At 42.6% G+C, this 22,953-nt stretch overlaps 1 protein-coding gene across 1 annotated transcript in view; it reads right to left on the reverse strand.

Moving 5' to 3' along the window:
- Positions 1-7,140: 7,140 nt before the first annotated feature.
- The window catches only part of LOC117236029 (MOXD1 homolog 2), a 167,809-nt gene continuing 151,996 nt past the window's right edge, over positions 7,141-22,953 (reverse strand). The window contains exons 4-9 of the mRNA XM_033498605.1: positions 20,008-20,202; positions 13,056-13,142; positions 11,696-11,878; positions 10,246-10,698; positions 9,820-10,013; positions 7,141-8,739 (exon numbers count right to left, since the gene is read on the reverse strand). Of these exons, the coding sequence (XP_033354496.1) occupies positions 8,265-8,739; positions 9,820-10,013; positions 10,246-10,698; positions 11,696-11,878; positions 13,056-13,142; positions 20,008-20,202 (1,587 nt within the window). The 3' untranslated portion in view covers positions 7,141-8,264. The remainder of the gene's footprint in view (positions 8,740-9,819; positions 10,014-10,245; positions 10,699-11,695; positions 11,879-13,055; positions 13,143-20,007; positions 20,203-22,953) is intronic.

Below are 22,953 nucleotides of genomic sequence, written 5' to 3' on the forward strand. Positions count from 1 at the left end.
CATACGACACACCGTCCAGCCATTTTAATCTTTCCTATCGATACCTTTATCCTCGTAAATCGTCCACAAATAAACCATCCTACGTTGGTCGAACAGACGTTGATATCTAACATAAGTACTTACCAGCACTTTACCTTGATAATTCTTACCTACTCTTCGACTGAAATAATAAGAACGATATTTAAAGAAACCCAACAGAGAACAGTTTTCAAACACAGGTATAAGTACAATTTGTTCACCGTCAAGTCGTGAAACTGTTTCTTTACTACATTTTTCCCCATCCATCGCTCTGAATACGATGTTCTGACCAATACGAGCTTGTCGAGGGCAAAAAACGTCCATCGCAAAACGTCGGGCGAATATTGCTTCATTAAGCTTTCCTTAGAGCTCGTTCTCGAGACGGTTTGTTTATCGATCACAGGTACCAGTGCCGGCTAACTCAACCGGCTAACAATCGTTAGAAAAGATTGACGTCCCTCGACAATTGAGCACGGTTTCCATGAACAGTTTCGTTAGCGCGCTGTCGGTGCGTCTTGGAATATTGCTTTCCGCGTTCATTGGCAGCTTTTAATTAACTTCGCGCACGGAAATGTAATAATACCTGGCGCACTTTAAATAAACTCGATAATCGACTGACATGAGCGAAAGCGGCAAGGCGGCTGGGTTGCGTCATGGCTCAGTTACATTGCACCGAGCTACTTGCTTGAGTGCATTCTAGAACAGCAACGAACTAGCCGCTAATTGCTGGAAATTTTCGGTTCCAGCTGATTACTGGGTAGCCTTGGCTGCGGCGTAATTAATCATTTAAGGATCTTCGTTGATCTATTCTCAGCCAAATAAAGCTAATCTTAAAGAAATAGAATTTAGGTGTCGAAAGTATTAATAAACTATATTGGAGTTGCTCGAAAAATTCGTAACTAAATTTAAAAATATTTGAAGACAATGTATTTGTATGGATTTCATATTTTATTGAATTTCAAACATGTAGCTTTACTTTTTCAGAAAAAAAACTATTCTTTTTTAGCAATAGACTCCTTCAAATAGTTATTGAATGTTTTTAACAATGAAATCTTTTTAATTAATCAGTTACAGCTTCTATTCTTGAACTAGAAACAATATTTACTTCAAGTTTAGCATTCAAATATTTAACACAAATTTATGATGAATAATTCTCTTCTAATCCAATTAAATATACTTATCCATTGTTAAAAATGCTACAAACTTCTCAAACAGCTTAACATTTTGTTTTTCCAGTAGAATAGAAAACTGCTTTAGTAAATAGGTTTAATTTTTAAAGATAAAATTTGTTAAGGATTAATACGAAATAGCTGACTTCGCGTTTGTATTATAATTGAAAGAAAATATTATGAATTTGTTAGGATTTAAATGCAGTTGCAAAAATTGAACGAATGCGAGTCTTATAACTGGCTGAATAAAGCAAAACGGATTGTTAGCAAACAATTATATGGCAATATCGAAAATACTCATCAATCGAAATTATCAGTCGAATACACACGTTTTATTTTACCTGATCACGGTGCAATGCGCTCTGCTGTGCTTTCAGTGAGAAACTTGGCGAGAAACACAGCAAAAGATCAATAGTTCTTTATCACACTCCTGTAAATTGAAACGAACACCAATGTTACCGAACACTTTTGCAGAGTCAATTATTTTCTATAAATGCGATTATTCTTTGTGACGTCGCATCAATATCAATTTCATCCATTAAATGTTTCATATCTATTCTTATTTAATTGGATCTTGTCATAAAAACAATTTAATTTTACAAATATACATACTTCTTAAACTAGAAAAGCTTTTTCAACTTGTACGCAGCTGGAAAAGTGTTTCTATCGTAAAGCTAAATAGTTTACAACTTAAAAGATAAACCTCAAAGAACACTTTTATGCATAAACTTTCTTTATTGTCCCGATATCTAAAATCACATTCTGTAAATATCTTTTTACTTTTTTCTACCATGCACATAATACAACACATAAAAAATTGTCATACTCTCCACGTCCAATTAAATTATCGTAAATAATGTTAACGAGATTTGGTAGGTAGCTTCCGCATCACGATTGCTATGGATTCGCACAATATCCGCTGCCGAAACTTCTGAGAACGCCTGAAGGACCTTCACAATTAGTGAATTCAGCTTCTCGAATACATCTAGCTCCGAAATAAAAAAAAGAAACCGCTTGTCTCGTTAAGGTAACGCGCAAGGGCCGGAAGTTTGATTAGTCGACAGTCGGTACAGGCAGAATATTAGCGAACTTAGCCGAGGAACTTGTTCATTAGTGGATCATCCAAGTATGTGTGTGTGTGTGTGTGTGTGTGTGCGCGCGCGTGTGTGAGAGAGAGAGAATAATGAACACTAGAGAGGGAGAGTTGGACGCCTTGGTAAATCCACGTTGTAATCTGACGGTTAGATCGGGCCGCCGATTGAAACTGCCAGCAACAGCCGAACAGTTCCAAGCCGCCGTGGTTTCAGAAGGGTCTGGCCTGCAACTAATATACGCGCGTGTAATTAGTTGTGTCGCGCTCGATAGTGTGCTTGGTGGCTGATTTGTTGTTGGTTATGGTAATTTTATTGGCCCACCGCGACCCTTGGGGCTGTGCTTGGATATCACGCGTTCATTTCTATGGCTAGGTACGTTCCTGTGAGCCGTATTTCCGCCATGTTGCCGCCAAATTGGTGATAGACGGGGGGAAATTCTGTAATACGTAAATTAGCGACTTGAAACATACAGAGTCGTCGCTGCTTCGACCTCATTAACGAGTGATTTTTCGATTTGTTGAAACCGAGAGAGCAAAGATTGCTATTTAGGAATTTGTAGATCGCGACGCTTCGGCTGACATCAGTTTCCTTTGGTGTTATAGTATTAAGCTCCACGGGTGTTTCATTGCGTATCGCTCGACAACATAGTCCTTTTACGTTACCATTAAAAAAGTTAGAAGGGTTTACGTAAATTAAGCTTGTTTCTAAGAAAGCTGTTTCCTAAGACTTTGTCTGGTAATGCACTGAAAATTAATGAGAAAACAGAAACTGTACTTACCTAGTATCTTGTTACTTCGTTGGCTGGTAATAAATTTCTTCTTTTATTATATAAAGTCCTCTTCCTACTTTCCTAATTACAATTTACAAGTTGTTTAGGTTGATATACCGAGTTGAACATACAAACACATACGTAAAATAATCATGAAAGGAATGAGAAATATGGCAAGACGAATGAGAAGTGGAGACTAGTTTTAGAAAAACATTTACATATTTATATATATAAAATATAATACAATTTGTTACAGTGTAGATGATAGTGTAGCGTTTAGACGTTAATATCCAGTGTAAATTAGGTATAAATCTAAGAGCGGTCTGGAAGGATAGGGACGCCCGGTAACGCGTACGATCCGTGCGTGAGCGCGCGTGTCATTAGGCGCGGACACACGCGCGCACACACTGCGGGGGAGTACAAGTTCAACATGTTACATGTAAATTATAAAGATACAAGATACTATTTAGCCAGCTATCTGAATTCGAATGTGTAGGTGCCTATGAAGAGTCCGGGACGTAATTTAAATCTAAAAACTATATATACAGGGTACCTATGTACACGCACACGCTATTCGCTCGATTCCTTTTTTCCCGTCCACTCGTTTGCTTTTTCTCGCTCGATCACCGTGCCCCAATATCTAGCTAATGGGTCACAGGCATTGGTTGACGATGGTCGCTAATCTTTTCTACATACAGTACATACATTTCCCGATTTCCTGGCTCCGCCGAGTTTTCGTTCAATGTCTAATCTCCTCGCACTCCGAAAAGCCACTTTTCATACGTCTCTTCTATCTCCATTCTCCATTCTCTTGTCAATTTTATCGACTTGGCTCAAATTTGTTTATGTCTCAAGTTTGAATCGGCGAGTAATCGGTGAATGCTTCACTAATCGTACCGATTCTCCATTCAGGTACTGCACGTTACTTCCTCGTTGTTCCATTATATAATCGTTCGCTAGTACATACGTCGTACACGTTTGTAATTTACTGTTAGGAAAAAATTACAATGGAACGGTAACCTTTATAGTAGTTTTTCTTATCGAAATCTCGATGGAAGCCAGGGATCTCGGCGTGATAACGAACCAGCTAACGTACATACGATGCAAGATCATTGAATATAAATGCGTAATATCGTTCCCTATTTATCTAACATAATTATCCCAGCATAAATGACATTTACTTGTGACACTTTGCTTGATTGTTCTGGTCATATCACCGGCAGTTCCTATCAGCCCCTCCCAACACGCAACATCCCCTAAAACATCCTGACGACGGCGACGCCTGCGATAACAGCGTCAGCGAACGGCCACTGAGACTGGAGCCAGCGCGTCGACATCGTAGCACGGAAGAAGTCTCGAAACGACTTCCTCTCCTCGCCTCTCGCGCGGCGCGATTATAACAAGTTCTTTCGGCGGTGATAAATCATCGCTTATCCCGTAAAGGATCGTACATTCCGTACACGCAGCGAAGAAATTCAAGGGAGGGAAAGTAGCGATCGAATGTTTCTCAAATTGTTCCATCTCTCAATACGTGTTTACTATCTTGCTTCTATCCTTCAATCGTCGATCAATTGCATTACCGTCGTACTGTTTCGTCGATGTTTTAACATTATCGACAAGTCTCGAACGACTTGTTCTGTTTTCATTTCTGTGTACGTAGGTCTGCGTGTCGTATGGATATTTTTAAATGTGTAAATATTGTACGTGCTGACTCGATGGTTCCATGTTATAAGCGTTTACAAACAGAAAAAGAGGGACAATAATAACAGAAAGACGGAGTATAACTTCGAATTGGAACGCTGACATTAGCGAAGCGACGATTGGCAGTATCACGGCAGTATACTCGTCGGCAGTATACAGCAGTATGATCGGAAAGGAATGGACCTTCAGCGCTTAAAAGTAACGTTTTTTTTCCCTCGAGGATAAAGGTAATAATCGCTCGACTTCCCTACGATCTCTACACACACAGATCTCCTATGACATTTACGAATTATCGTAGTATTAAATTGTAAAACGTGACTACGCGCTTATTATTTTTACCGATTAGTCCGACTACGTAGTGAGGTTTTTTTTTTAATATTTCTACACTAGGGAAAGAAAGAGAAAGAGAGAGAGAGAGAGATTTATCATCGACAATCGGTCGTCGTAAGTCGTGGGAGATCGGTACTAAAAGACATCGACAGAACAAACGAGAGATTTTAATAGACGACCGAGAGACAGATGTGAGAATGAAAAACAACCGACACACACGGAAAACGAAACCGCGACATTTCGCTCGTGTGATTTTCTGGAAAAAGAGGAACGCGCCTACGAAGCTTTTCGCTTCTCGTATCTCCGACTGTGAAACTTGCGTTCTCCCCCGATGCAAATAGAATTGAGGAAAAGCGCGCGCATTAAGGGACTCTTGACTACAAAGATATCGATCGCGGTGCTCCGGCGTAAGTCCTCTACTTGCACGCCATCATACATGTTATTCCTTCCTTCCCTCCTTCTCTCTTTCTCCTTTCCCAATAATTAAAGTGGTGCTTCGAAGACTTAATCGACTGAACGAGTGTCAAATGAGGGTACATTGTAACAGGTCAAAAATTGGATCAATTTAAAGTAACTACGCGAAGTAGATTGGATTTAATTCTGTATCGAAAAAAAGAAACAATTCTATTGTCTAACTCTTGTTGGTGATTTCAAAATGTTAATAACAATTGATAATTCCCGACCGATATTCGTACATCTGTATCGATATTTGTAAATTTTTCTCTTGTATGTTCTCTCATTTAAACATGATCATGATAAATTGTTCTTTAAAACAATTCTTTTATTGTCTCAAATGTTACATTGTTCGATAAGTCGAATAAAACATGACATTCCAGTAATAGTTTCGATAATAGATCGTTATTTGAATCATCAATTCGTAAGTCTGAATCAGCTGTGAAAGCTGTTAATTAATCACAAATGCTCGACGAGACAATCATTATCGATTGCCTACCAAGGAGTCAAAGCACCGCTTTAAAGCGTGGCGTCGTAAAGAAACGGAAGCACATGTCTTCCGTTGGTGGAATCGATCACGTAGAGATCGATGCAACACCGCGTGTGCCATTCGTAGTGACAAGTGTCCCCCAGCGAGCGGTGGAGAACGCATTAAGAAACTCAACGTACGCTTCCCGACCGTCGCGCTTCGCGAACATGTTGCGCGCGGAATATATAAAAACGCATATATATCTAACGCGTGGAAACGCGGGCGAAACAGAGTATCAACGCGACAAGTAAACTTCTTCTCTATACAATTAAATAAAAAATAAATAATCTCCGGCAGGAACAGCCAGCTGAACAACGAGAGCTACACTTAAGGAACTGTACAGAATATTACAAAGGAAATGGTACAAACGTTGGTCAAGTGACACGTAACGAGGCTAAAATAATTCCACGGTACAGTGAAAAGCGTTGCAAACTTGGTTTGTTAGTCCCGAGTGCGAATCGACCAACGTTTATATGGTCTCCGCTAAAAAACGTATCTATTCGTATAAATCTAATAGTAACAGAATATACAGACTCCGGCGGGAACCAAGCGATTCTCCATGAGATTACTCTTTGAAAAATCTAGAAAGCTGCACCTGAAAGCTAGTTCTTTAGAAATGTTCTCTTCGTCAAGACCACCCGAATGCGTTCAATTCGCTTGGTTCTCAGCCTGCTAAATAAACAGCCAACAATATAAATTCTTTCGAGTCTAGAAGCTTCAAAATAATTCCGCACAATAGACAGGATTTCAATTTCCTCGTGGATATCTTTCGTTCGAGAACTGCTGAAGGAGAGAATCGGCTAGTACATATTCGCGACTTACACTATGTTGCTTTTTTCTTGAGACGACGAGTCGAGTTTGAAAACGCAGCCCGTTGTTTGTAAAAATGGACTAGAAAACTTGTATCATATTTTTACTCTTTCTCGTTCAATTCTCGTTCTCGTTCTTTCTCGTTCTCACGTTCTGCGCTGTCACGTATTTATTATTATCAACCAAACAAACGTAGGCTAAGATCGATTAAGGTTATACACGTATATAAGTTCATATTCACGTACGACCGATCCTAAAATTATTGTATTATATTTCACGCAATATAATATACGTCGGATCGCGTATAACAGACAGTGCTATAGTGGAAAGTAACGAAATAGAAGAGCAACGAGTAACTTTGTCGCTCACGATTTCGATTCACGATTCATCCGTATTCACGTTGTTCCTTTTATCTGATCGTGTCAAAGGGCGAGAGATCCATCCGTTTTGACGCAAGCGCCGACTGTGTTAACGTTACGACGGAAACGCAATTCTTTGCAGGATTTCAAGGGACTTCCTTTGATCGTATCAGCCTTTGCCCGTTCCATGTTCAAGCGAAATACTTCGCGACTAACCGAATGAAATCGAATTAAATTCTGAATCGATTACTTGCGAATGAACCTAAAAGCTTGCTTTTATGCCGGCGTCGATACGGATCGATAAATAGTACCTCGTAGATACAGAGGTATTTATACGTTTAGCTTTTTACACACAATATCATTTGTGCAATATTTTGAAAAAAAATTAGATGGTGAAAACTGAGAAACGACGAGTGATCGAAGTCGAAAGATATCCAACGATGGTCCTGCGCGAGTACGCGATTCGTTATAACAATATAGTTGCACGAGCAGAGATCGCGAAAAGGGAGGTTGATCCTTGAATGAGGACACCGTAGATCCTACTCTTCGATGGACGTTCATTAGGGGAAAATATATTTGGCAATCTTCAATAGATCGTCTCGTGTCGACAACATCCATTATTCGTTCCGTGCGCGATCACGACTCAAAACCATCAAAAATATTTCTCTTTCCCACGTCGATCGAGGTAATCCATCCAGATGATCCATCGATCAACTCTTCCTCGATGTGTTTCGTAAAACGAATCGTCTCCGTAAGAAAAATTGCGATCGTTCGGTAGTAGGACAAACCGGATAGACGTGGAAACGAACGCGAAAGGGAACCCCGGTATCTACCGCCATCCTCATTCAATGACCAATCAACGATGAATATAGTTGTTTAGTTTAAGTGACGCGTCAGAGGATACACACCGGTACGTACTTACATATGCATCTCCTCCCCGATCCAGCGCGATCAACAAGAAGATAAAACGGCCGTCCTAGATAAACGAAATCGATCGATCGGTCGATCAGCGTGCAGACGATCAACCAGTGTTCACCTGAACGTACCGCCAATTACAGCCACCAAAATGGTCAATATTAAGACCATCGGTGGTACCGATCTAGTCGAGGAACTTCCGCCAGTTGGTCCGTCACTGCTGCGGGACACTTTGCTGCGCACCAATTGTCCACGTTCGACGGCGTTTGTCTCGTCACTGTCAGGATCCACGGGAGCACCGATATCCTCGTCTTCGCTGAGCAACATCGACAACTTGTTTCTTAGAGGTTTCTTCGAGCAAGGCAAGTTAACCTCCTCGTACGGCCTCAAAATCCTAGGATAGTGGACTTCCAAGTTCTCCGTGCCCGGCAGCACACCCTTGTTCGTCCAGCAGAGGGGTTTGAAGGTGCCTCCTCGAGTAGCTTCTCGGAAACTTTGAAAACTGGTCTCCCAGTCGTAGCTAAGCAAACGTTCCTCCAATGTCATGCCGGACAACTTTTGCGGTTCTTGAATCTTTACCGGGCTAGAACCCCTGTAACGAGAAAGAATGATATGTGAAGGTTTGTCACGGCTTGACTCGATTCCACGTCCTACAGGGACAAAGTTTCAGGAGTCCCGAAGACGACTTTGCTCCCGTGACCCGCATCGTGAAAGCGCGCTCGTTTGCCGGAACAAAGCTTGTTGCAAGTCTTTGTGTATGGCTTGAAGAAAACAGGAACACGTTTACGTGTGCCTCTCTTTCTTGACCAGGAAATTTTAGTCAACGCCCTGAGATTGAACTAGATTTCGAACGGATAAGACAGAAAATAGGAGTTCAGATCGTTGGTTATGGTCGTCTACACAATGATAATAAGCTGATCGTTTAGGTATTTAGGCTAATTAGTTTGATGGCCCGGTAATGATTGCATTATTGGTAACAGGTGTATGGTTTTGAAGTAGGAGCGTTGTTTGCCTGTCTCTGGTCGATACAGCAATTTGGTCGCGATGTCACGCAAAGATGACAATGATCTCTGTCGGAGTTAACGATCCAACTAGCGACGACCTGCCGATATTAGTGGTAGTAATAACAGTAATTTAACTACGGTATTCAATGTAGCCGGAGTGTGTTTAGTGAAACAGGACGCTTGTTACATTAAGGTTCGTGACACGTCGCAGGAAGCGTCTTCGTGACACACGTAACATTACGTAATGCAATAAACGATGCGTCTGGCGCAATATAACCGACGCTCGTTGAACTAACGACAGGTCGTGCGGTCGTGACGCACGGGCCATCGCCGTCCCTAATTGCCAATTTAAAGTAATCAGAGTAAAAGGAGCGAACGTCTGGTCATTGCTTTGTATGTAGAGGCATACGTCGTGATCATTAACGTGGTATCAAACCTGCCGCGTAAATTAATCTCAAACGGTCTTTGAACTTTCGATATAAAAAAAAAAGAAAAATGAAACAACCGACGAATTGACAGGCGCGATTATTTCGCGAAATTCAAGTCAACCTAACTGTTTCGTTTGTTTCATAGCGGACAGTTTGGCAAAATGAACGAACAAGAGAGGTCTCATCGAAATTATTGTCGATATTCAAACACGAACAGAAAACGTTACGACAAATACTCACTGCATCAGCTTTTGGATTCCCAAACTCTGCAGAACCGTCGGCAATGAAGGCAGAGAGTAGCAAAGCGACAGCTCGATGCGAGGATAATAAAGCGTGGATACCAAACAAGTTTCTTCCCTCGTCGACAATCCACCTAGCGTGATTGCTTGTCTGGATTTAGATGAATATGTACATTCGGCTATTAAATGATCACCCTGTAAGAAAAACACATACACCCACCTATGATTACTCCATATGCTTCGCTAATACCGAATAAATAAGTACACAACTTTTCCATCGCTATACGCTTCATTTTCCTATCACCTCTAGAAGAATTTTATCATATCGATTCCTTGGATCGCCATTTAAATCGCTGCGAAAGAAATATCGTGCAGAAACACGACCATCGACTTGGTCGATGATCACGAGAGAGAAACAAACGCTCACCGGATAGACCCTGACGGGCTTCTGCAGCTTCCGATACTCCTGATAGCTAGGATCGTAATTGGTGTCAGACGCAATGGGTGGCAGCTCCTCGCCAGACCTTATCTGACGCAATCGGACCTTCCTGCCCAGCTGATGAGTATGCATAATGACAGCGAATATGTTGATGCCGCTGTTGGGTATGGTGTGTCCGGTACAATCCGAGATGCAATGACCTTCGGAGATAACGTCTGGCTGGCCGGGTGGTATGATATGCCTCCAGTTTGGGTCGATGCCGACGCTTAGAATGCCGGCATCGTGGGTGCGCAGCTTGTCCGTGTAATGCAAACGCAGGCCAGAGCTGTCGCTGATGAATGCATCCATCTGTGGGTTCGTATAGTGTGTTTCTAGCATGTAGTAGCGCGGCCCTATGTGCGGATCGAGCGCATAACCGGCCTCCGGTGGATAATTGAAGCCCTGCGAGAAAAACCGTGACGAACGTTCGATTATACGCTGGCTAGGAACATGTCTGACAATTCGAGAATCGGGAGCGTCAGATTTATGGACGATGGTCGAAGGTTCATGGGGTGGCTCGTGTTAGGGATAAATGGTTCTTTTCAGTTTTTACTGCTGTGATTTACGATAAATATTTGCGTGAAGAATTTTTAAATGCAACGCGGAAGTACCTATGTACGTGCGTTGTCGAGGGAATTTTCATTATCGATTGTGTTATTTATTATGGATTAAGTTTCATGTGTAACATGTTTAGTGTGTGGTGTAGTTTAAAGTAAAGCAAGCACAGGTGCTTAATTATATGTATAAATCATATTTGAAATATAATCGAGATTTGAATCAGTGAGGCGGGTAATTGCACCGAGGTAAATCATTGTCCACAAATGTTAATCTGGCGTCATCCTGGGACAAGCGTAAGAGACATACTGGTACAACGCAGAGAGTATCGCGGTAATTCTGGGTTTTGTGTAATGCATACCAATGCGGAGAGCGAGAGAGCGTCGCGAACTCGTTTCTTCGTGGTCACGCTGGTAACACGAATACCCTGAGAAGATGCGACTGATCGCGAGACAGCCGGTAATCTCACACGCGACATCGTGTCATGATTTAATTGTTCGTACATGAGAAAGTACTGTCATCCATATAAAATAATTTAAAAGGAAAGAAGACTCTTCTCTCTCTCTCTCTCTCTCTCTCTCTCTGACTCTTGGACGAATACAATTAAACTTGCCAAGTGTCTTTTTAAACAATATTTCAACGTCAGAGTTACATTGTTTGATACCATGGCTCGAATCGATTTAGCAATTTGTATTTAATTTCTCTTTTAAGAATCGCTTGAACCGAAACGAATCCAATTGTTCACTTTCTAATTCGAGTGAAATTATATCTCGAACCGATATCCACGTCGGATGGGAAATTTATTTAATTCTTCATTTTCATTTAAATGTGTCACGTAGCATACCTCAGAACCAAGGCTCCAGATAGCCGCGATTGTGTTACACTCAAGAGACGGCTGATTGGGCTCGTAGCAAACACTGCCGGACGTCTTCGCGGCGGACTCCAATAGCGCCTGATCTCTACGACACTCGTACAAAGTCATGTGATGCAGGTAATCGTGACTTCCGGGTTGTATCACCGGCTCGTACTGAAAAAGGAAGAGTCCATGCACGCTCAGTTCAACAGCTGTCAGATAAGAAGAAGGAAGAAAGCGGGAGAGAGGGAAAAAAAAGAACGGCTCGCGCCGCTGACTTGGAAGAACTTAATTCATCGCGTACGTACCAGCGTTTACGAATGGATGAAAAGTTATCTTCGATAAATCAAGGATCTTTTCAACGAATCGACGTGTGCCTTTGAATCAGTATGAATCGCACGTCAGAAATTTTAAGCATGTGTTGCCTATTGACGAACATACGCTATACCTCGATAAAGGCTAACTTTCACATAGAACGGTCGTTCTCGCGACTTCGTTAGACGAGAATCGCAACGTAATAGCATTACGTGACGCAGTCGCCAACGATTCATACAGAAATATTGTTCTAATGTTACGTATCACAACTACTAGGAAATATCGTGTTACCCGTCCATTTCTGTTTTATTTTGTTTTCCCAATCAATAATCGAGTTAGATCCGAGCACCTCATGTCATTCCGCTGCTTCATGCGCAAGATTAACATTAGCGCGGTGATGAAATATATCATAACGATAAATATACATATAGATATGATGTCCGAGCAAATTCGAATAAGACCAGAAAATACTTTTCGCTGGTGCGTTTTACTGATGGAAAACAAGTCGCGGTTACTCGATTTTACAGGTCGACTGTCACACGTCCTCGTCGATCGGTCGTTTAGAAATAGATACATCAAAACCACGAAGCGTTATCGGAATTTTCGAACATCACGATTGGAAATAGAGATCAAACTCGACGAATGATTTCGCGCGAATGACAGACCTCTCGAACCGTGTAAAGATACTTTGCCATATACGCGTGAAAGCAACGCGATGATGTGTTCCTAAAAGAAAAGGATTCGCGTTGTATCTGCCGGAAGCGCGATTTATACGGTTTCATCAGTCGTTCGTTCTAATGGAGGGGTAATTAACTGTAAACCGACCGACGAAACGATCGTTCCCGGACCTTGGAAGATACTTGCAAGGATTTCCAGTCGACAAACTGACTGAGATCTCTGGTGCTCGACGGCTTCCACGTCGATGAGAATCTGTTCATACGCTCACGGTTTAATCAAGTTTAGATGGGTTAGATGCGTAAGACGCGGCACGAGCAGGGTTAAGAGTAAGTAGGTTACAGTTACGAGGAGAACTTACCTTCACGACGTGGTGTTTGTGATCAATGTTTGGCATCCTTAGAACGCGACACCAAAGCAGCGTGTCTTGTCCCTTGGGTAAACGAACCTGCAAAGTAATTTAAAGATGCTTGGTTAAACGGGCGTAATTCTTTGCGTTAGCTGTTCAGGTGCATCGAAACGAGGAAACTTTTCCACCCTATAAAAATAAATCGACTTCGCGTTTATTCCAGAGTTCGAAGGATTTCCAGGTTATATAATACAGTCACTTTGAAATTTTAATCAACTTTATTACAGCAGTTTGCGGCTATATATAGGAGAAACGGTCGCAAACATACAACGATCCATACATGGTATGGATACGAAGAGGGTAGAAACGAATCGAGATTGAATAAGGGTATAGCGGTGGATGTTGTTAGCCGTACACGCACGAGTTAATGTTTCCTCAAAACTTTTCAAATGTTAACGCTCTGTACAGGTTGGCCGCCACATAATAGGACTGGGAATTCATCCGACGCTGCACGAAACTGGATGGAACTGTATAGATCTGTCTATACGCGTTAATGGAGGAACGTGGTATTTAACGCGGTACACGCTTGCTATCGCTGGACTGTCAGCCTCCAAATTGTTTTTCTAATTGCAACTGTCTTCGACCGAGTTTCCTCCAACAATTCGCGTGACAAAGATAATCCAGGGAAACAAGTTTCGCTCATTTCGCCGGCGAACACGGCGAAATGAGCGAAACTATTGCTGTTTTAAACGATCGTGTACAGATGAAATAGTTTCTCAAACTACCGCCATCTCGTTTCCCTTTTACTCAAAAAAAAAAAAAAAAACTGAACATTTTCACACCGATGATAATTAAACTGAATATTAAGCCTCCTAATTTAACTCAACGAGTTGAATATTTTTGAAAATATTATACAACTATATAAACTACTCCAATAGAGAAAGAAAGTCAAGGTGTCGTTTGAATAGTCAAACTGCAGGTCAAAAGGATTCCTCTGGAGGCACATATATTAACGTCGAGACGTCTGATACCTGGCGGAAATCTTCAGGTGTTGCCGCAGACCGTTTGTCAGCAAAGGAACGCACAAAGGTGTATTGAGTAAATTTAATCTACGGTAAGAGATCGAGAGAAAGAATAAGAGAACGAACCAAAGGATTCCTTACCACCGTGATTACGAGACGTTTTAAACGATCGAAGAAAAGTTGTCGATGTGCCGATCGAGATTGCATTTATGCCGAAAAAGATCTCGCAATATATAAAGAAAGAACGGGAAGTTTCGGATGGAGTAGGAAACGAAGGTTGAGGCTCGAGTTGCAGCCGCGGGGTATGTGTGCGATTCTGAAGAGAAAATTGCGATTCTTTTTTCGCGGCTGTGCTGTTCGACCGCCTTGAGCTTGGGCCACGCCGCCGTAGGGTTCTCCCACGCGCTTCTGCGAAATTATCGATGTCAAGATTACCGAGAAGGACGACTGCGTTTATTGTTTTGCGGTCGAATATGCTGAACGGCCTTAGGGTTCGGTCAAGATTTCGGTCGAGTGAGCCCCGTTTACGATTCCTCGGGCTTCTGGCTGCATTTCCTACGGAATATCTTCCTTTGGCCAATCAGATCTCTCTCTCTCTGTCTCTCTCTCTCTCCCTCTCTCTCTCCCTTCCTTTTCGTAAAAAAGCTGATGTTGCCGGTGCACGCAGTATGAGAGCCGATACGTGCGAGGGATGCTTGCTGAATCACTTTAACACACGAAAACTGAGCATAAACTTTTATGTTCGTCTGGGTGTAATCTGGATAAATAAGAATCGACAGAAATGGATGTTGACCTCATACAAGGAATTCTTCCAAATATGTACGTGGTACGTCGATTCGTTCTGGAATAGATACTCTATATGTGTATTACGGTAGACACGTTAGTCAGAGATAGATAGCGCCGGGATCAGGAGAAATTTTAGATATACCCGAAACTTGGTTTCAACGGCCTAAAAAATAGAGGTATCCATTTCTAACCGTATCTCTATCTTGCATCTATAAATTGTGAAACATCTAGATCTAGAATAGACTGATTTTTGAAACTTTTGAAATACTCATCGCAAACTTTTATACATAGATATGAGTGTATTATTAACGTTTTACAAACATTTTGAAACTTCTCTGGCATTGTATCGAGATACGACTGTCATGATTATATTGCTAAAATTTGAAACCACTGTGATTATATTTGTTAGAAAACCGTGAACTATCGAACTGGAAATAAACTGTGCTCTTTTCATTTATCACTGAATTCTATTTGAATGACACTCATAACACATACACGCGCACGTTTTAGTAACTTCCATAAACGAAACATTAAATTGTCAAAGCAGTACACAAGCTCAGGCTATGAATTCAACGCAAATAGACGTCGTCGTGAGAGCAATTCACGACACGCCTCACCCTTGGCCGCTTTTTCCTTCGCTGCGTGGATTCTTGGAAAGAGAAGAGATGATAATTATCCTGCGGGTATGTCGGGTTTCGCGCACTATGCGTTCAAATGGATGACTTCTTTTGAAGGACAGCCCACGTAAAAACGCGTTTTATGTTACTCGGCCGTCGTGCTCGCATAAGCATTTCATATTTCGCCCTTTCCTGTTTCTCATCACGGCGCCAACTTTTTCTCTTGGTCGGTTGCTCCTATAAATAACTAATAACGCGTCGCGATCCCTTTTCGAAATCAGATCTGATAGGGTCGAGCGAGGCGCGAGAAAAATTAGACGTGTGAAAGAAGCCCGTTGAAAAGCGTATGAAGGAAAAAAAAACAGAAGATATACAGGAAACGTGTCTGTTACGAGAGATGTAACAGCGATTCAACGGGGGAGCTTCGTCAGAACTCTCTGAATAACTATATTGAGAATGAAGAATGATGGCGTATCCTTTCATGAGGCACATTTACCAAGACTATGATTGATGACGAACATCGCTAATGAACTTCATAGTTCATGGAAACTTCTGTGTTTCTTGCAAACATCAACTACAATTTCCCAGTTGAGCAATGAAACGAAAGCTTCATTCATGCGGAGCTATCAACACAATAGCGGATTAGGCGAAAAGTCGAAATTATCTATGTGTCAGAAAGATGGTATGCAAATGATGTTTGGGGGAGAGCGTGTGAAAATAAAAACGAGACCATATAAATTTACGAGGCAACAGGGATGACGATGAGGCGTGAAACGGCATCCGCCTGAGGCGAATTTGGCGCTCTCTCGTTGGTGAAGTTTCCCTTTCGATTCGTCCCGAGAATGGCCGGCGAAAAAAGTATCACTGCCGGTCTTGGAAAAGGGAGAATCAATGCAAACCCGTCCTAACAAGTTGGCCCTCGTTCTCTTTGTGTCCACAGACATTCATATTCATCTCGTCGCGATACAAAAGTTATTCAACTGGCGAGGAACTTCCGCGTACGTAGTTAGCGAGGAACAAGTAGCATTTGTATAAGAAAGAAGTAAGAAACGGAGAGAGACGAGGCGCGGTGGTCGTAAGATAAACGACGCTCTGGCAACTTTAATGTCGCCGCTTTCCGGCCGTCTCCAACTGTGAGAGAAACAGGGACGAGCAGACGGCTCTTCTCATCGTGACAATTAAAACCGCGATCGCGTTACGAAAGTTTCGGCGATGCGAGAATGCGTGTCGACTAATCAGACATCGCTAGGATTAAGAAGTTTGTGAACGAGCCGCGTTACCGTAGCAAAGTATTGTAACTCATAAAGAAATTGTAGGTATAAGATGGAATAAGAAAAAGGAAGAGCGACGAAGAATATCCCGAAGAACGGTGAATTAGTTCTCGGAGATACTAAACAGAATTAAATAGTTGATGACGTACGGGGCTGACCATGGTAATTTATAGTAGTGCTCTGTAATTCTGAGCAATTCAACGAGGTCGAGGAAACTTGGAAATTGTATGAAGCTTTCTCCACTGAATTCGGTGCTGCGTGATACCAAATATGCGTACGAAACTTCGTTGCTGCATGATTTACATTAGCACAATTATTTGTGCTGTTAACTTGTCGCACTTGTAGGCTATTACTATATTGAACAGCCTGCATAACATTTGAAATTTTACTCTTTAGGCCGGTTTCACGAGAAGATACGCGTATCGTGATACACGTGTCATGAGCTGCGTATCGTGTGAATGTCGCCATTTGGTTTAATGTCTCATCTATCGCCTTCCTATCGTTGACAAGAACACGAAATGAGTATCGCGATACTGCGTCGCCCGAGAATTGTCGTGTTATCGCTTCCATTAGTGTACATATATATTCAGTATGTATCATATGCGCATTGCGATATACGTATATCCGTGTGAGATCGGTCTTACTATTATCACGATCTTTTGTTATATCTTTTAGCGAGATGTACGTAATTGTATAATTCGAACTGTGCTCATTGCATCCCTCTGTTACAATTAAAGTAAAAGCAATCAAATCAGTACTACAAACAATTTCATATCAGAGAGATATCGAAGTAAAAACAGAAAGGAGAAAGGGAATCGTTCGATTTGCTGGGCGAACGAGTAATTCCTTTCCAGCTGGGAGACGCGGTAATTTGTTTCAGCTGATGAGCACCGAAACACCCCAGTTTCGCGATCCTGTTGGATACAAATTGTAAACAGAGCTGATGAAATTAGAGTCGTTCGGTTTCAACCAACCACCTACCCCTCCCTCGTAATTCCAATTTATTATTTCGTTCCCGGCTTTTCCTGATAATGCAAGCCGTTTCCGTTCGTTTCCATCACCAGATTCGTTGACACACGTCGTTCGATTGAATCGCGCAAAAATATCGAAAGTGCCATTTATCGGTAAAATCAGATACGATGCATTTCGCGAGGAACCTCGACGGTGGAAATTTCACAAGATACGACGAAAACGGAACGAAAGAGGGAGAGACAAGAAGAGAGAATAGAGAGGACGTTCTCTGAAATTCCCGATTTTTCACCGATCGAGCTGCCAACGCGAAAAGACACTGAAGCGTAAGCTGACTGATAACTTCGACATCTCTCCTTCGCTATATTTGCACATCGTCCATCCGCCAATCACGCCATGTTTACGACTTCATTCACGTTGAAACTCGTCATAGTTCCTCTTAGACTGCCGCCAAGAGCGCTCTCGAATTCTGGCATCGATAATAGAGTACTCGAGTATTTTTCATCTTCATTATTCACGCGAATGATCGATCTCCGCTCGTCGACGACGCAGAATAGGCGCCACGTAAATCCGTACTAAACCATCCCTTCCTTCTCTCTGTCGGTATAAACTATAAGCAAAAGCTCGGCAGCCCGTGGAATTAGCATTGTCCGATCCCAGTGATAGCGTCGACCCGTAATCTATGACCCGGCGACGCTAATGAACGAATAGTTTTTGCCGGATGTGACCCGGTTAAGATTTATGCCATCATAAATTCGGCGCACAATGCTCCGCGGCTTGCATCCGATAAAAATCCACTCGTACCAGGCTGAACGTTAAACGCGTTCGAACATTCATCTCACGCGCAACCCGAGCCACCCACGCTTCGCTTTCTCTTTCCCCCTTTCTTTCTCTCCCTCTCTCTTTCTCTCTCTCTATTTTACTCGCTGGCTCACTCACTAACATGAGTCCACGCGTTCGCGAAACAGAAGCGTGACTGAATTGACCGCGAGAATACCACGACTCGAACAACGAAACAAAAGAGACCGACCGCCTTCAAGCAACGAACGAATAATGGCTCCTTGGATACGAACAGATCGCGGACCAAATTAGTGACCATTCCTTAAAATTCTGCTAGAAGTTTATCCACTTTGGCATATAGGAATTTTAGAGTTCATGAAACTTAAGAATTTTTTAATGCACGAATTTCCACGATTAACTTAGACGTGAAATTTGAAAGAAAGTTTTAGCCAAAGATATGGGATACTAGAAATTGAATGATGAACTTTGGTCTTTATTAATATTGCCATCGTCTAGCGTGAAGATTCACACGAACGCTCGTTACCGAGGTATTAGACGAGCAGCCGTCTCCCGTGCAATTTCCTTGAAAAGTTTTCACCGCATTCCCCGTTCAATTACAATCAAATTTTAATAACCGCGGTCACAATGAATGTGTCTAATAACTTCAAAGACATTATCGAAGTTCGATGGAACCGTGTCAGAGGGAGAGTCTGGCGACGAATCGGAACAGAGCCGCGATTCATTTCGTCCGACACACTTCTCCCTCGGAAAGTAAACTCAGCCACGGAAGCTTCCGGAAAAGTAGCTTCCACGGAGATCGAGTTTAATATGATATCGTTGACACTACGTTCCAGCCCGTAATTAAAACTCTTTAATCGCCTTTTCCGGGAAACTCTTCACCGTACCGATGAATATTAAGCTCGTTCTCTCTTGTTACGTGTTACGCGCGAACACGTCGGATGCCGAATCGAGCCAACTGTTCCTTGAATAATTGGATAAACAACAGAGAGAGAGAGAGAGAGAGAGAGAGACGATCGTTCGAATATATCTTCGTAAAACCATCTTGAACGAGTTCACGCGTATAACATACACGTCACGCGAAACTTTTATCGATACACACTGCGCGAAGCATTCGTTTTCATCTTTACCCTACACCTTTAATCTCACTGTTAACAACCAAAATCCGGCGAGCACCTATCCATTACATTATTATCACCTACGCCGGTCTCTCCATCATTATGCATACGTAAGACGCGTTGCATCGCACCGTATCCTCCCTCCACGCGGTATAATCATATTATGGTATATCCACCACGCAATGGCTCGTATTACACCATAATTTTCCGCCCACGTGATTTCGCGCGTCGGTTTCGCACATCATCGGCTCGTCGAACAGCGGTCGTTCATGGAACGCGGTACCACACGTTCTACATTACATAAGGATAAAATACATTCATAGTGTCGGTAATCGATCGTCTGGATGCCACCAGGGGACGTGGATAAATGATTCGATACCAACCTGCTGGTTCAATATGTCCCACGTTTGAAGCTGCGGCTCGGCTTCTTGGTTGCGCGAGGTTGGCTTCGGTTGCGCGTCCCTTTGCACCAGATAAAGCGGCCTGGATCCTCGGATGGCGTCGTGATCCGGCAAAACTCCAGCAGCAGACACCGGTTCCTCCACATGATATTGCCAAACCACTTGCATCGTGTCGTTCTAGAACACAAAGGAAAATGATTGCCGAAGTTCGAGTGGAATCGAGTCTCGGATCGAAAGTTGGATCGAGTCGAGTCGAGTCGAGTATGGCCGGCAAGGGCCAAGGCCGAAGGCTCGGTCCTTCATTTTTGTTATCGAAAAATATCGATAAGGACGGCTTACGGAGGCACAAAGGCCCGTCTTTTATACCTGGCTTGCTATAAAAGTCGAAGACTTCGAGTTACCAGAGGAACGAGAAGGATAAAGCAGAGTAAGAGAGGTGGTTGGATCGGGGTGAGGGTGGAAACTCTCTTCGTGCTTTCACGTTCAAATTCCACAGGCATATTCTCAGAGTCTCTCTTCGGGCGAAGGACGGAGCACTCGACCGAGAATTTTTAATTTAACCCTTTTTATTTCGCAATATCCCCCTGCTGTCAGGCGAATCGCATATTGCAGTTTCGACAACATCGCCCGAAAGAGGAAAAAGCGTTCCCATGTACGTCGCGTTAACCTGTGTCCTATTATAGAAGACTATCCCCGTTGCTTTTAGGCTAAGCTTCCTCCTCCCGTCTGCGTCCGCATTCCCTCCGCCCCTTGCCGCTCTTCGCCATCGTTCACCAGTTTTACCCATTATTTTTCGTCCGACTAAAATAAAACCGACGTAAGTTGATTAGTGAATGTCGGTAATAGAGTTGCGAGTAACACGGAATCGAATAGATCGAGTTTCGAGAAGGGGTCACGATTCACAACTCACGACCACGCCTGCCGCAAACGATATTTCCCTTCGAATCGCTCGCGTGGAATTTATCGCGATTCGATTATATCGACGGAATTAGATAGGCACGCATAGACCATCGTCGATACTCACCACCTTTTCTTCGCGATCCCTCGAAATCAACACGCCTTCCCCCATCAACGAATAACCAAATTACCAAGTTATCGGAGTGAAATTAATTAATCCGTCGACTATTCGATTGCTCGCTCCCTTCAAATGCTCTTCCGTTGCATGCAAGAGAATCGATCGGTAGAAAAGTCGAATCGTCCATTGTACGGCGCTGTCATTTTCATTGAGCTGCCAGGCTAATCGCGTTTGTCAATAAATATGTTTCGATAATCCGGCTAGTTAGTTTCACAAACAGATTTCGAAATAAGGATGGTCGACCGATTTCGTTTGAAATTCACCTCTCTCTAGAGAGACGGACCGACGCAACGTTATCTTCCTGAAAACCTTGTATTTACCTGGCTGCTGGCACAACTCCAAGCACAAAATAGTGTATGCTTGGTGTTGCACAGCCACCAGCGAAATTAGTAGCCAGCCGCATTCGTTTTGCCCTTTTCGATTAAATTGTGTATGAAATCTGCGCGTGCACTCGCGGCATGTCTTGATCACGAGTAGCGCAAGTTTGAAGCACTCATCGTCAAGTTACAGTTTGATCCTTTCGTCGCGCTTACGGTACTCCTTGGTAAAATATATTATACTATACAGTATGTATAGATAATTAAAGAATCTTACGTGCAAAATATATAACTCATATCAGCGCTTCTGAAAAATTAATAGAGGAATTCGTAATTCACTCAGATATTTCATAATACACTCAGATAGCGAAACACAAATATATAAGTTAATTACATATAAGGAAAATTTTATCTGGAATGGAAAGGCGATTTTCTTAATTCGGAAAGCTCATGGATATGTCCCAAAATATATTCACGATAAATTGATTACCGCTATGAATAACATCGCAGCGTCATAGTTGCCATGTGCAATGAGCAAGAGCTACATTTTGTTCAGAGCTTCCTAGAGAACACGTGATTGGAGCTATTTGACAGATTCGTCGTTTCAACGTGGTTGAAGGTTTAAATGTTACATCAAAGGACATATATCCATGCCGACGAGATGATCAGTCAAAGCCTTTTGAGGATCCTCTGTTGAATCATTCGACTCGAATGCACGAGAACTGGCATGCAGATATTTACGCTTATAGCGATTACGAATTATCGAATATCAATCTGAATCATCATCGATGCTGCTCTCGGTGGAACGAAATACAATGTACATTGAACGGAAGGTACTATCAAAACATCGATAGACTATCTAGTTTCGACTATTTTAAATATCGTCCACGCAGTTTTATCACAAAAACCTGGACCGCTTCACTGCGGGATTACTTAATCCAACCTTTTTTCTGTTCGCGTTTAATAAATATGCCAACGAGCGTATCCGGTTTATTCACGTGACGTGGTCGAAATTTTCCCACGTGAACGCGAACCAAGCGAGCAATCAATCGGCAGCATTTTCATCTCCGAAAGTTTTACGTACGGGCATGCTTCGGGGATCAATTCCATTGCGCCGTGTGCACTGATAATCTGTGCCTGTGTCATGCACCCGCATCGGGTGCACCCTTCGTAAAAGAAGGGTCACACGCGAGCCGAGGGTGTCCCTATGCTACGCGTGTCCCGCTCACGATACCGGCAATGGTATTCCTATCCACAGCCGATGGTAGTCGACCTCGAAACACGTATATCGATCCGCGTTATGAGCCAACGTGTGCTGGCCCTCGAACAATTTCGAACAATCACACTTGATTGAAGCATTGGCCAGATGCAGTCTCGTTAATGTTTCATTCGGTCGAGGGACTCCCTTATCAGCTGCTTCTAAACTAATTACAGCGGTGAGATTTGTTGCCTGGATACTCTTCTTTCACCGTTAATCTGTTTCTCGGGACACATTGCACTCTGTTGATTAGTGTTTCATCACGTTACTGGCAATGA

The sequence above is a fragment of the Bombus vosnesenskii genome, unplaced genomic scaffold (genome assembly GCF_011952255.1).
Source record: "Bombus vosnesenskii isolate JDL3184/JDL3185 unplaced genomic scaffold, Bvos_JDL3184-5_v1.1 scf7180000013339, whole genome shotgun sequence".
Lineage (NCBI taxonomy): Eukaryota > Metazoa > Arthropoda > Insecta > Hymenoptera > Apidae > Bombus > Bombus vosnesenskii.